The 13,237-nt window shown below is 54.6% G+C and overlaps 1 protein-coding gene across 4 annotated transcripts in view; it reads left to right on the top strand.

Annotated features, from left to right (window-relative positions):
• Positions 1 to 13,237, top strand: part of RUSC2 (RUN and SH3 domain containing 2) — a 64,550-nt gene that overhangs the window by 27,850 nt on the left and 23,463 nt on the right. For 3 of the 4 annotated variants that reach the window (XR_009760817.1, XM_061612670.1, XM_061612661.1), the window contains exons 2-4: positions 2,361 to 4,388; positions 9,483 to 10,256; positions 12,264 to 12,446. Coding sequence is in view for 3 of the 4 variants with exons in the window: in XM_061612670.1 (XP_061468654.1) it covers positions 2,465 to 4,388; positions 9,483 to 10,256; positions 12,264 to 12,446 (2,881 nt within the window). In the remaining variant the exon portion in view is untranslated. The remainder of the gene's footprint in view (positions 1 to 2,360; positions 4,389 to 9,482; positions 10,257 to 12,263; positions 12,447 to 13,237) is intronic. The other variant, XM_061612682.1, reaches the window with a different exon arrangement.

Genomic DNA, 13,237 nt, shown 5'->3' with positions numbered 1-13,237 from the left:
TTCAGTAAGCCCGCATGCACACCCCACTGACCTCTCCCATCAGTGTGAACGCCATGTGTGCTGTGCGTGCATGTTTGCCAATGGCCAAGATGGAGGTGGAGGCTCTTCTGAGGGGCTGATGCCCCCTGCCATCTTGGTTGAGGGCAGGCAAGCACGCTATGCACACCGTCATTCACTCAACATGAGAAGCAGGTGGAGCACGCAGGTGGGCTTATTGGAGGCTCATGCCGCTTGTATCACGGGGGAGTGTTGGGCTACAGCGCCACGGGCCTGGGGCAGGCTGGTGCCCAAAGGCCCAGTCATGCCTGGCCCTGGCCCTGCAAAAAGCCTCCTATTGCTCCTAAAAAATTCATTTCCCCAGGCCTGGGGTGGGGGGTGGGAAGGGAGGGTTCAGCAGAGAGGCCTTGTTATCCAGATCTCATATGTTTAAATAGGGCAGTAATCGCATGGAGGCCCTGGGCTCCTGTAAGCCTTCTCTTGCAAATGCAGAGGCCCATAGATTCTAGCAAAGAAGGAGCATGGTTTGTGCTGGCATGCAAATTCTAGCCGCTTTGGTTCCATAACCTTACATTAAGGAATATGGGTGCAGCCTCAGCATAGGGGAGCAGGGCACCCCGTCCGTCTTTACACTTATGTGGAAGGCATGGCATGGCCTGCACACAAGAAGAGGACCTCTTGCTGGATCGGGTCCAGGATCCATCTAGCCTAGACTACTAGCCAGATACTTCTGGGGAGCCCACAAGCAGGCAGTAGCCCTTGGCTCTTGTTTTGTCCCAAACAGCAAGTATCCAAAGGTACACTGCCTGCAACTCTGGATTCACTTTTAGCTTCAAGGGCAAATGATGGACTAGCCTCCTTGAATTGGCCTGATCTCCTTTTCAAGTCATCCAAGCCAGGGGCCACCAGCACTTCTTCCACACTGCTCCCTCTTGCCCCCAAAGTCAGGTCCACCAAGTTGCCCACTAGCTTCCCTCCCACCCCACAGTCCCAGTCCAGTTTACCAACGTGAATTATAGTGTGAGACGTTTGCTCCCTCCTGTGGGGATGCCAGAAATTGCAACAGTCCAACAGCAGGGCTGCAAGAAATTTGGGATTGCTTTACTCCAGGGACAGCTCACCTCTGTATGGGTGACGAGCAGGCTGCAGCCCCCACTGCTGCTCTGGATTCTGCAACTTGATGTCCCCTGGTGGTGGGCATACTAAGTGGCACTTCGGGTGACAGATGATGTCGAGGGCAGCAGGGACAAGGAAAGAACTGCAAATGTTTGTGATGTTGGATGGCTGGCGGGTTGGAAACATGACGCTTGCACCTTCCCGCAAGCAGTCCTGCCTGCCTAACCAGAGGCATAACTATTGTAGAGGTTGCCACAAGGTCTCTGAGTCAGGGGGCTGGATTCCAAGTGGGTATTAGGGCGCAGTGCTTGCTTGCTTATTTGTTAATTACATTATTTTATTTATTTAACAAAATTTAAGCGTTTGATTGTAATAAAACTTCATAGCAGTTTTAAAAAAAGATAAAATAAAACATTAAAATTATCAATAATTACAATAACAAAATCCCTAAAAATACCTCATCAAATAGCAGCAGCTAAAAGCGCAGAATAGGTCAAATTGACACCAGCTATTTAAAACATTTCAATGGTCGACAACTCTGTAGATGTTTGACCTAGTAAGTGTTAAGGCCATTGGTATAGAGCAGCCTCTGCTAACCTATTGCTGGCTGAGGCTGATGGGAGTTGTAGTCCAGAATATCTGGAGGGTACCAGATGGGGGAAGGGAGCTGTAGAGTTACAAATGGTTCCCTGAGCCACATTCGTCTGGGCTGGGTCTCAGTTTCTGCCATCGATTCCCTAAAGGAAGCCACAGACCTGAACTTCCAAGATCTGAACAGGGTGGTTCATGACAGATGCTCTTGGAGGTCACCGATTCATAGGGTCGCCAGAAGCCGTAATCAACTTGAAGGCACATAACAACAACAGCAACAGTTGGTTCTACAGATCTGTAGAGAAATTTCCCCGTGACTTGAGAAATCCTTGCAATTCTTCCTGGGTTGCTTGCTGTCACAAGTGTGGTGAAGCAGAGGCTCGCCAATGGTTGTTTCACAATGCAGGAATATGGCCAGGTTGTGAGGACATTTCTGAGAACAAGTCACTCCAAAAGAATTGCACAAATGTCTCACCTTGTGGTGAATTTCTGTGTCCGATGCTGAATGTACAAAGTTTTTTCAAGAGTTCTTGGGAGGTGGCACCTACAGTCGTGTCCACACACCCACCAAGAGTCTGGTATTTCCCTAAGCACGTTTCCCCCCTGGGGTGTTTCCAGGCTTCTGACTCCTTGCGTTGTTTCTTGTCTCTGTGCAGGTCTCTGAATGCCTCAATGAGTTGGAAGTTTGTGGTCTCTCCTGCCCACCAAAGTCCTTCCATGGATAGCTTCAGTGCTGCAGGAGCCCCGGAGAGCACTGATTATGATGGATAGCCCCCCAAAGCTGATTGGAGAAACACTGATTGTCCACCACATCCCCCTGGTGCATTGCCAGGTGCCTGACCGAGAGTGCTGCAGCACTAGCAAAAGGACCAACCCTTTCTGCCTGTCTGAATTGGGGGCCCCACGGACCAGCTCCCTCCCAGAGCAGGACCTCTTGCAGACGGACTCCCTTGTCTACAGCAGTTTGCTTCAGGCTTCAGATGCAAAACTGGCCCCAGTGGAGACCCCGGAAGACAAAGAGAGCCAGCAGAGGGATCTGGCTGCTCCCGGAGCCAACAAGCGGCAGAATCCCTTCCTGCTGAGTGACAGCGAGGCCCAGGACCTCTATGACGATGATCTGGGACAGAAGTCGTTCCACCTGCACAATGGCCAGCCGGCCTTCCGCCTGCATGAGGTGGCCTTGCCACCCTTCCGCCTGCACGACACTAATCCTGTTGTGAAACCGTGGAGCACCAGCAGCCGCTTGGATGTGGTGGAGGGCCAGGAAGACACGCTAGCCAATGGCGACATCCAGAAGAGGAGCCGCCCAGTGCCCGAATTCATGGAGCTGGACGAGTACAGCTGCCACCGTGGGGACCCCTCCAGCTTCTCCTTTGAACAGGAATGGGCCAACGATGCTGACGAACTGATCCGCAGCCAGGAAGCAGCTCGCAGCCGGACGTGCAGCTGCTCCAGCTCAGAGCTGCAGCGCTGCCGGTGCTACAGCCTCTCAAGCCAGTCAGAGCCTCTGGACCAGCAGATGGGCTACGTCAGCGACTCCTCCTGCAACAGCTCCGATGGAGTCCTGGTGAACTTCAGTGCCCTCTACAACAAGGCAAATGGCCATGCCCGTCCCAACCTCAATTCCAGCAACCTGTCCTGTGACTCCTCTTCCGGCAGCCACTCAGACTCAGGGGCCTTTTACCTCGACTTGCACTCGTCGCCGAGGGAGCCGAAGATGCCCTGCGAGCCGCACTGCCTGGAGGGCTCGGGTGGGAAGGCCTGTGGGTGCCACCACTCATCCTCCCCTGTCTTGGATGCCAACTGCAACTCCTACCCGCCGCTCTGTGACCCGTGCGCCTCGGAGGGCTCCGACCTCACCGCCTGCTTCCAGAGCCAAGCACGGCTGGTGGTGGCCACCCAGAACTACTACAAGCTGGTCACATGTGACCTGTCTTCCCAGTCTTCCCCCAGCCCTGCTGGCTCCTCCATCACCAGCTGCTCGGAGGAGCACACCAGAGGCAGCCCCGTCCAGCCCACTGAATACTACCTGTTCCAGAGGCCGGATGCCCAGCGGGAGGAGAGTGACACTGACTGTTCCAGGGAGGAGTCGCAGGGGGAGGCCGAGAGAAATGCCATCGAAGGGCAGGTGTATGTCAACATTTCCCCTCCCACCCTCGCCGGCGGGAGGCTGCGGTCCAAGAGCTACGACCTCCACCTGGACCGCAGTCCCAGCAGCCGGCTGGGCTCCTTGGAGCGCATGATGAGCTGCCCGGTCAAGCTGAGTGACAGCCCAGCCCTGGCCATCCAGAGCACCCCACCCAAACGGGTCACTTCCTTTGCAGAGCTGGCCAAAGGCCGGAAGAAGAATGGCGGCTCACCCCCGCTCCGGGCCAGCAGGGATCCCTCTCTGGAGTTCTGTCCAATCCCAGAGCACCAGAAGGACAGCGCTGCCTTCTCTGACGACCGGGCGCGACACAGCCAGAGCCTCCCGCCCCTGAGTCACGCCCTCAGCCGCAACTGCGACAGCCACCACGGCTCCGAGCGGGAAAGACTGAGCACCTCTGGAAAGGGCCTGGCCTCCAAGGAGATGCCTTCCTGTGGGCAAGATGTGCCTGAGCAGCTGCGTCTCTCTGCTGTGATGGAGCCAGGGCCCAATTCTGCTGGCAGCCTTGGCCAGAAAGACCTTCGAGCGAGAGCTGATGGTAAGCCCCTGCCTCCAGTTCTGAGGGCGAATGACACGGGCAGCAGAAATGCCCCAGAGGGAGGTTGCTCCCTTAGTCCGAGGCCCAGAATGCTGGAGGAGGATTTGCTGAATGCCTGCACCTCCGCCTCTTCTCCCAAAGTAGGGCTTCCCCAATAGGGGCTGACGGCTCTGTGTAGGCTAACACCAGGCCAACAGCTGTGGCTGCAGGGAACAGAGTGCCCTAGTTGCTGGAAAGCAGGTTTCTGCCTGCCTGCAAAAGGGAGGGAGGGAGGCTCCGGTTGCATGACATGTCTGGGATTCTAGGCTCCTTCCCAGGCTGCTTCCAGGCAGGTTGCGTAGAAAAGTGCCAGACAGTGTGTTGCGGAGTGGCGAAATTGGGAATGGAGCGACTGAGTGAGCCTCTGTGTGTTTGAATCTTTGCTAAAGATTGCACCGTCCCTGGAATTAGTCAGACAGAGACTTTAAGCTTTAAAATAAGAAATAACTGCTTTATTCTGGAAGTACATGTACTTGATAGGAAAGAGTTCTACACCTAGCTAACTAGCTAAGTTGGAGACGCAAACACTAAGCCTAGTGTTTGCCCTCATGCTTGGAGGAGAGGGAGAGACAAAGAGAAGATGTCTGCTCTCCCTCTCAAGAGAAGGAGGAGGAAGGAGATGTGGTCAACATCCTGAGAATATCAGTCTAGCAGGAAGGGCGAGTCAGCAGGAGATCAAAGGAGAGAGGTATAGCTTAACAATCATGAGGTCTCCTCTCTAGCTGCCCTTTTAACCCCATGCAGCCTCAGCCCACAAGTTGGGGTTGAACCACATATTCCAAGACAGTGGACATTTCCCGCCCATCCAGAACATACAGCTGGACAGCCATCTTTCGGGAGTGCTTTGATTTTGATTCCTGCATTGAGCAGGGAGTTGGACTTGATGGCCTTATAAACCCCTTCCAACGCTACTCTTCTATGATTCTATGCTTGTGGGCAAACCAGGGGTCCTGACCTGCATTGGAGCCCCTTCTTGCACAAGGCAGGCAGCGGAGTTGCTGCTGAGGAGCACTTGTGCACTGTGTGTGTGAGTTGGGACAAGGAGGTGTGTGAACAGCTCCCTGCCTGGGTCAGCCCAGCTACCCAAAGAGCCTCCGTGCCATCAGCCCTCAGGAAGGTGCTGCCGTGGTGTGGAGACTCTGTGCACAACGGGGCTGATCCGTGTGGGGAATGGTAGATGCAGCTCTGTGTGGAGCCACCAAGAGGCAAAGGTGGGTTTTGGCAGGAACTGGAATGATGCCCCAGAAGCGGAGCCAGCAATGAAGCAGCTGCTGCGGACGGAGTCCTTCCGGGTTAAAATGAGTTGTCTGGTGCTGTGTGGAGTTAGGTTGTGGGGAGAGGAGAAGGAGGCTCTCTGGGCAGCCATCTGGCCAACTTTCTGCTCAGAGGCAAGTCTCAGAAACTCCCCCACTTCTGGACAGCCATCTGTCAGGAATGCTTTGATTTGGATTCCTGCATTGAGCAAGGGGTTGGACTTCATGGCCTTATAGGCCCCTTCCAACTCTACTATTCTATGATTCTTCGGCTCTTGCTGTGTGTGTGAGAGAGAGAGAGAGAGAGAGATGTTTTGGGGCTCGTGTGTCCTGGGTGATCAGAATCCAGTTGAGGGGCTTTTTAGCCGGGCGTGGGGTTCATTTCAGCTCTTCCCCACCACCACCAAAGGGCAGTCTGTGAGCTCAGAAAACATCCCAAAGGGGTTTGCAACAGAACTCTTTTCCTGTCCCTGTCACCTCCTAGATGCCACTGTGTGCGTTTGTTTGCAGAGAATCTGAGATATTTCAGCGAGGGCTAGGTTGCTGGTTGGTACTGCAGTGCAACAGCTGGAGAAGGAATTGATGATGCTTCCCATAGTGCAAAGAGCCTCTCAGAGAGAAGGGGGCAAAGGAGGGGGTCTTCCTGAAAGCCTCCCCCACTCTCCTGCTACACATAAGGGCCTGCTCCAAAAGGCTACCCAGCATTTGTTGATGTATTGTGCAAATGCCTGGCAACTCCTCTCAACCTAGTTACCCTCAGAAGGTGACTTAGAATCATAGAATAGTAGAGTTGGAAGGGGCCTACAAGGCCATCGAGTCCAACCCCCTGCTCAATGCAGGAATCCAAATCAAAGCATTCCCGACAGATGGCTGTCCAGCTGCCTCTTGAAGGCCTCCAGTGTCGGAGAGCTCACCACCTCTCTAGGTTATTGGTTGCATTGTCGTATGACTCTTAACAGTTAGGAAGTTTTTCCTGATGTCCAGTCGAAATCTGGCTTCCTGCAACTTGAGCCCATTATTCCGTGTCCTGCACTCTGGGATGATCGAGAAGAGATCCCGGCCCTCCTCTATGTGACAACCTTTCAAGTACTTGAAGAGTGCTATCCTATCTCCCCTCAGTCTTCTCTTCTCCAGGCCAAACATGCCCAGTTCTTTCAGTCTCTCCTCACAGGGCCTTGCCTGCTCTCTTTTGTTTGGGACCCTGGGAGCAAAATCCCTTTGTGTGCCTTGACAGCTTCCCAATTTCCTATCCAGAGACTCCATGGAGTGGAGACTTCCTCCCTCTGCTGCAGGGGCTGATCTGGGGCTCCCTGTTTGGAGACAGAATCTGTCCGCTGGACAGATGTGTCTGCCGGAAGCCCAGAGCAGGCTGATGCATGCGGGGAACTGCATATCCTCCCCAGCAGGAGCAGCTGCCCTGGCCCAGGGCCCTGGAGGGGAAGAGCTGAAAGCGGAGAAGCCTCTTTTGTGCTGGGGGGGAGGGGGGAGGGAGAGGCCCTGCTGCGTAGCTGGGCTGTCCCATTGCAGGGAGTGGCCAAGCCAGCAGCTCTCTCCTTGATATCCTGGAGCAGCCAGCAAGTGGACCCGCACCAGCCAAGGAGAGCCCAGGGTAAATAAATGTCTGGAGGGATTTAGGGATGGGGGGGGAGCGCCTGTTGCTGGCTGTGTGTGTGAGAGGGTGCAAAAGTGTCTGATTCAGGGAGTAGAGGAGCAGGCACAGCACTTTTGAACCCTCTCTAGGTGGTCCTTACTAGTGCACGTGGGGTGAGGGCCGGGGGTACAATCTGCACAGCCCCAGCACACAGAGAGTGGCTCGAGGCTGTGGATTGGGGTGGAGGGCTTATGCAAGGGCGAGGCGTTTGTGGCTGGGAAAGGGGCTGTTCCACTCTGCCTTGCCCCACCCACCCGTGCAACCTCTTTGGAGGGTCTGAGCCATCCTTCCACCACATTCTTCAATCATTTTGCAGGTGCCCGGCCCAACTCTGTCTCAAAGAAGCTGTTTCCTCATAGCCAGATGCTGTATGAAATGTAGCTGATCTGACTTGTGCATGATGTGTATGATTTAGTCTGTTCACTGCAAATTTGCAGAATTTGGCTGAGCCAAAAAACTCTAGCTGACTGGAGGGGCACAATTGCCCTCCCCTTTGGACCATGGTTTGGACCTGAATAGACTGCAGATGCTCATTTGGTCCCCAGTTGTTCCCAATTAACAATACAAATAATTTGTTTAGTGCTTTTGAGGGTTCCAATTGCTTTGCGTACGTGACACTGTTGAAATCTGTACAAGAGCAGCATTCTGTAAGGGAAGCGTCTGGTCTGAACGAGGGTGGCTTGCCTAAGGCCATCTGGTGAGTTTGTGGCAGAGGCAAGCTTCGATGCCTGATTCGTACCTCAGGGCACGTCCAGGCCACCTGTTTGTTGAACATTCATCCTGATTAGTTTGCAGGGAGTTTAGATGACCTTGCTTCAAAGAAGTGATATCTCACACTTTCAAGTCCATTTCTCGGTCGCTTTCTTTATTGCAAAAAGGCCCATCTTTTGGGGAAGCAGGTTTGTTGCACAGCAGCACCAAATCTATACTAATTGTGTGATCTGAATTTGCCAGGATGTGACTGAATCCCACCCCAAAATAGTGGAAGTCTGGAAGTGCTGTCAGTCATTGTGCTATTACTGAGGTTTCTTTGAGGGTTAGGGAGGGGGGAGTTTAACACAAAAGCACTCAGTCAACAGGTAGCCCCTCCCATTATGCCAAGTATGCCTGAGGCAGGTTTTGGACAGCCCCCTCCCACCCCCCCTCCCTCCGTCCTTTTGCCCACTGGCTTCTCTTCCTCTGCTACTGAAGCTTTGAAAAACAGCACCAGCCAATGCGCACCTCTGTTTCTGTCTCCACCAGAAGAAAGGCCATTTGTGTGGGTGACTTTTTGTTTTGGTTTATTTCCTAAAATGCAGAGCTCCAGCCAGAAGGCAGACCAGGTTTTGCATTCTAGCCGGTCTGGGGAAGGGTGCCCGGTGACACTGTGCATGATGAGTCTGGGGGAGAGAGGACTCCTAAACAGGCACTAATGTGCAGGAGTCTCTGAGGAAGCAGAGGGAGGCGCTGAGGCACAAAACAAACCTATTGAGCAGCTGTGACGAACTGCCAGATGTGCAGCTCTTTGCTGACAAATGCATCAAGACACCCAGTGCCTCAATCCCACAGAGGGAGGGGAGGGAATGGAAGACTAGGCTCTCTCATGAGCTGGACTGAAGCCAGCAGTGAGTCACTATCTGTTGCCCTCTAGACAGATGCTGTCTTGATTTTCGTTAATAGAAACTACGTGGGCCACCCCTCCTCCCTGACTTGACGTGGTGTAGCCTGGAGAGGGGGGGTCCCTCGCCCTCCTCCAGCGCGGCTCGAGGTGTTGTGCTCACTGCTACAAGGAGCAGATCCGAACCAAGGCCCTGGCTCCAGAGCAAGGCATGGCAGTGCCACAGTGGGCCCTTGGGGTGGCAGAGGAGGGGCCGGTTGACCACAGAGAGGAAATGGGGCCAGTAGCAGCCCTCCCCTGATGCAGCATGGGGGGCCGTGTGTGTGTGGGGGGGAGAGGATTTGCTTGCATCCAGCAGAGGGATGAGCGGAGGGGGCGGCCCTTGTGCAGCCATGCTCTGCTTGCCGGGTGAGGGCAATGTTGGAGGGCACTGCTCTGCCGCATGTGCATCAGCTGGAGGGGGTCAGAGGAGGGCAGCAAAGACAATGGGCTTGGAAAAGTCCTCCCTCTTGGACTCTCTGGCCACCTTTCACTCTCTCTGTCTCCCCCTGCAGGCGGTGTAGGAGACAGCAAGGCTGTTGTGCGCTACAGCAAGGACCAGCGGCCCACCACGCTGCCCATCCAGCCCTTTGTGTTCCAGCACCACTTCCCCAAGCAGCCCAAGGCGCGGGCCCTGCGCAGCCACTTTGTCTCCAGCCTGTCCCAGCTCTACAGCCGCTCTGCCAGCCAGCAGCTCTCCACCACCTCCCAGTCCTCCGCGTCCGCCTCCTCCGCTGACCAGCCCATGGTGGGGGGGACCCTGGTGCACAGCCAGCGCTCTGCGGATGGAGCCGCCGCCGCTTCCCTCAACGACGTCTGCGCCAAGAAGCCTGTCCCGGAGACCACCCGCCTGTCCCCGCTGGGCAGCTACTCTCCCGTGCGGAGCAACGTGCCTTTCTTCCAAAGCGAGGACTCTTCCTCCAACTCACCGACTCCCGAGAGCCAGCCCCCCCGAAGCCGGTCCTGCCCCATCTCTGCCAACCTCCTGCCCACCAAGCCTTCCCCAGCCACAGGCACCAACCTCAGCGGCAACCCCAATGTCCTCCATGCAAGGGAGGAGAGCTCTGCCCCTGTGGCCAAGAAGGTGGTGGCGGCGGTGCTGCTGCCAGAACTAGACACCTCTCGGTCCAAGTGCCAGCTCCACCCTGGCAGCTCCCTGCCCCCCTTGTTGCCGGCTGGGCTCAGCCTGGCCAGGGCAGGGGGCCACAGCGAACCTCAATGGCAAGTCAGCTGCAATGAGGCTGTCAGCGCGGGATTGTTGGGCTCTGTCGGCCCCCGGCCCCTCAATGGTGGGTAGCCAGTTTTGAGATGCTCTTGCTGCGGAGGATTTCATTTTGCCTCCCTGGAGGAAAAGCTTCATGAATGTGCATGTGGGGGCTACAGTGGTGGTGGTGAGTGGGAATTGCATTTTTCTCAGGGTGGGGGTTGTCATGAAAATGCTAGGCACTTTGGAAAAGAAACATTTGCAGCCATTACTGGACTGTCGGTTCCAGCGGGGTCGTATTTGCTGGCAAAGGAGTGTGTGTGATGTGTGATGATCTGGCCTGACTTTATCAAGGAGGGGAGTGTGCCTCCTTGGCATCCCTGTAGTGTGCAGTGAGAGTTCAGATGCTTTGCACATGTGACCCTCCAGGCCCATTTCAAAGGCCTGGGTGCGCAAGCAAAACGTCCCGTTCCGCAAGCAGTGCATGATAAAATCTAGCTTGCAGCCACAATGTGTGTGCCCCCCACCCCTCCTGCCAGGCCAGATGAGCCCCTCTCTGTCCAAGCCACGCTCAGCTGTCTAGGCCTGCAACACACACGTACAGTGTGAACTCTGGATCTGGAGGCCTGCCTTGGCCGGCTCCTTTACAATTGTGAAAGCAAAAGATTCCGTTCATTTGACCTGCAGTTACTGTCTGGCCCGTGTTAGAGAACCCTGGAAGAAATGTCACAATGGCAGGGAAGGATTTTTTCCTTTGGGGGTCTCTCTGGTACATTGATCCCAGAGCAGGACTGAAGCCCTTGACAAGAGCTGTGATGTCGGTGAGAGACCCAGTGCAAGCCGGCTCCTCGGGGAGCCCCTGTGCTGTCTCCTGTCACAGATGCAGAGGCACGTGGCAAAAGGTCAGGCCCCCACCTCATGCACACACAGGTACACCCCACAGCCTCTTTAGCCAAGATGCCTCTGGCACTCCCCCCCCCCGCATAGGTGTAAACAAGTGTAAAATTATGCATATTGGAGCAAAAAATCTTAATTTCACATATACGCTGATGGGGTCTGAACTGGCAGTGACTGACCAGGAGAGAGACCTCGGGGTTGTAGTGGACAGCACGATGAAAATGTCGACCCAGTGTGCGGCAGCTGTGAAAAAGGCAAATTCCATGCTAGGGATAATTAGGAAAGGTATTGAAAATAAAACAGCCGATATCATAATGCCGTTGTATAAATCTATGGTGCGGCCGCATTTGGAATACTGTGTACAGTTCTGGTCGCCTCATCTCAAAAAGGATATTATAGAGTTGGAAAAGGTTCAGAAGAGGGCACCAGAATGATCAAGGGGATGGAGCGATTCCCTTACGAGGAAAGGTTGCAGCATTTGGGGCTTTTTAGTTTAGAGAAAAGGCGGGTCAGAGGAGACATGATAGAAGTGTATAAAATTATGCATGGCATTGAGAAAGTGGATAGAGAAAAGTTCTTCTCCCTCTCTCATAATACTAGAACTCGGGGACATTCAAAGAAGCTGAATGTTGGAAGATTCAGGACAGACAAAAGGAAGTACTTCTTTACTCAGCGCATAGTTAAACTATGGAATTTGCTCCCACAAGATGCAGTAGTGGCCACCAGCTTGGACGGCTTTAAAAGAAGATTAGACAAATTCATGGAGGACAGGGCTATCAATGGCTACTAGCCATGATGGCTGTGCTTTGCCACCCTAGTCAGAGGCAGCATGCTTCTGAAAACCAGTTGCCGGAAGCCTCAGGAGGGGAGAGTGTTCTTGCCCTCGGGTCCTGCTTGCGGGCTTCCCCCAGGCACCTGGTTGGCCACTGTGAGAAGAGGATGCTGGACTAGATGGGCCACTGGCCTGATCCAGCAGGCTCTTCTTATGTGTGCCCCCCCAGGCCCGTTTCCTCCACTTTTTGAGAGGTCTCCATGTGAATGTCCTAATGCTGCTGCCACTGCCGCTGCTAACTGCCTGTCTCTGTTCCTGCCTGCCTGCCCTCCTTTTTGCTCTCCCTGCCTTTCCCTCCTGTTCCCCACCCTCACCCCTGCCCTCTGGCCGGCACGCGGCGACTTGTCTTTGGCGGCTGTGCAGCAAACCATCTCTCTCCGCAAGCGCTCAAGTGGCGGGAGTATCGCCGAAGAAACCCGTTGGGACTGGACCGCATTCCGGGGCTGGCGGGCAGCCTGGACTGGAAGCAGCGGGAGAGCAGGCGCCCTTGGAGGAATCCCATCTTTGAGTTCCCCGGTGCCTTGAACGGCAACTGCAGACTCAACGGTGCGCCTCCACCCTCTGTGGGGCTTGTTGGCAGCGGCTGGCCCTTCCTCCCTCTGTCTGTTGTGCCCCCTTTGGCCCAAGGGATGGGGCACGAGGGGCTAAAATGGGCGTAAGAGCCGTGGTCCTTGTGACCCCAGCGATGGCAGGTTTGAAGAGACCCCAACAGTGGCTCTGAAATGGGGCGTCCCTGATGGATGATGGTCCACCCTGCAAATGTTAGCCGCATCTTGGTCTGTTGAACATGCGGGACGTAAGCACGTGGCTCGGCCTTTACCCAAATGTTGGGGGCGGCTCAGTCTGAGCAACTCTTTTTATTTTCTTTTTATTTAAGGCATTTATACCGCCCCAAAAGCTCCCATCCCTCGGGTGAAGTCTGAGCCCCCACACCAGCAGCCTGGGCACGCAGGCCAGAGTCAGCAACTTTGTAGGGCAGGTGAAATCCTCTTGGTCCCTAGTGTCATCTGACCCCTGCTGAGCTGACAGTTGCAATCCTGCCCTCTGGCCATCTGCAATGGTGGCGCTGAAGAGCCACAGAGAGGAAATAGGTCCTCTTCCACCAAGTCTTCACTGCCTGTGTCCAGTGGCTAAAGCCGTGGCATCTTTAGTGAAATTAGTTTCAGTGGGGTTTAGTTCACAGGATTAGGCCCCTTGAAAACTTTGACATCCGCTGGGCAACTGGTTCCATTGCTGAATTGTTCTTGTTGCTAGGAAGTCCTTATGCTTTCCTGCAGTCCAAATCAGACCTGAAGTGAATTGTGTGAATGCAATTCATTTAAATGTTTTTTTGTTAG

Source organism: Rhineura floridana, chromosome 1 (assembly GCF_030035675.1).
Source record: "Rhineura floridana isolate rRhiFlo1 chromosome 1, rRhiFlo1.hap2, whole genome shotgun sequence".
NCBI classification, from domain to species: domain Eukaryota; kingdom Metazoa; phylum Chordata; class Lepidosauria; order Squamata; family Rhineuridae; genus Rhineura; species Rhineura floridana.
The sequence above is the reverse complement of the archived record's forward strand: the minus strand, read 5'-3'. Positions and strand labels throughout refer to the sequence as shown.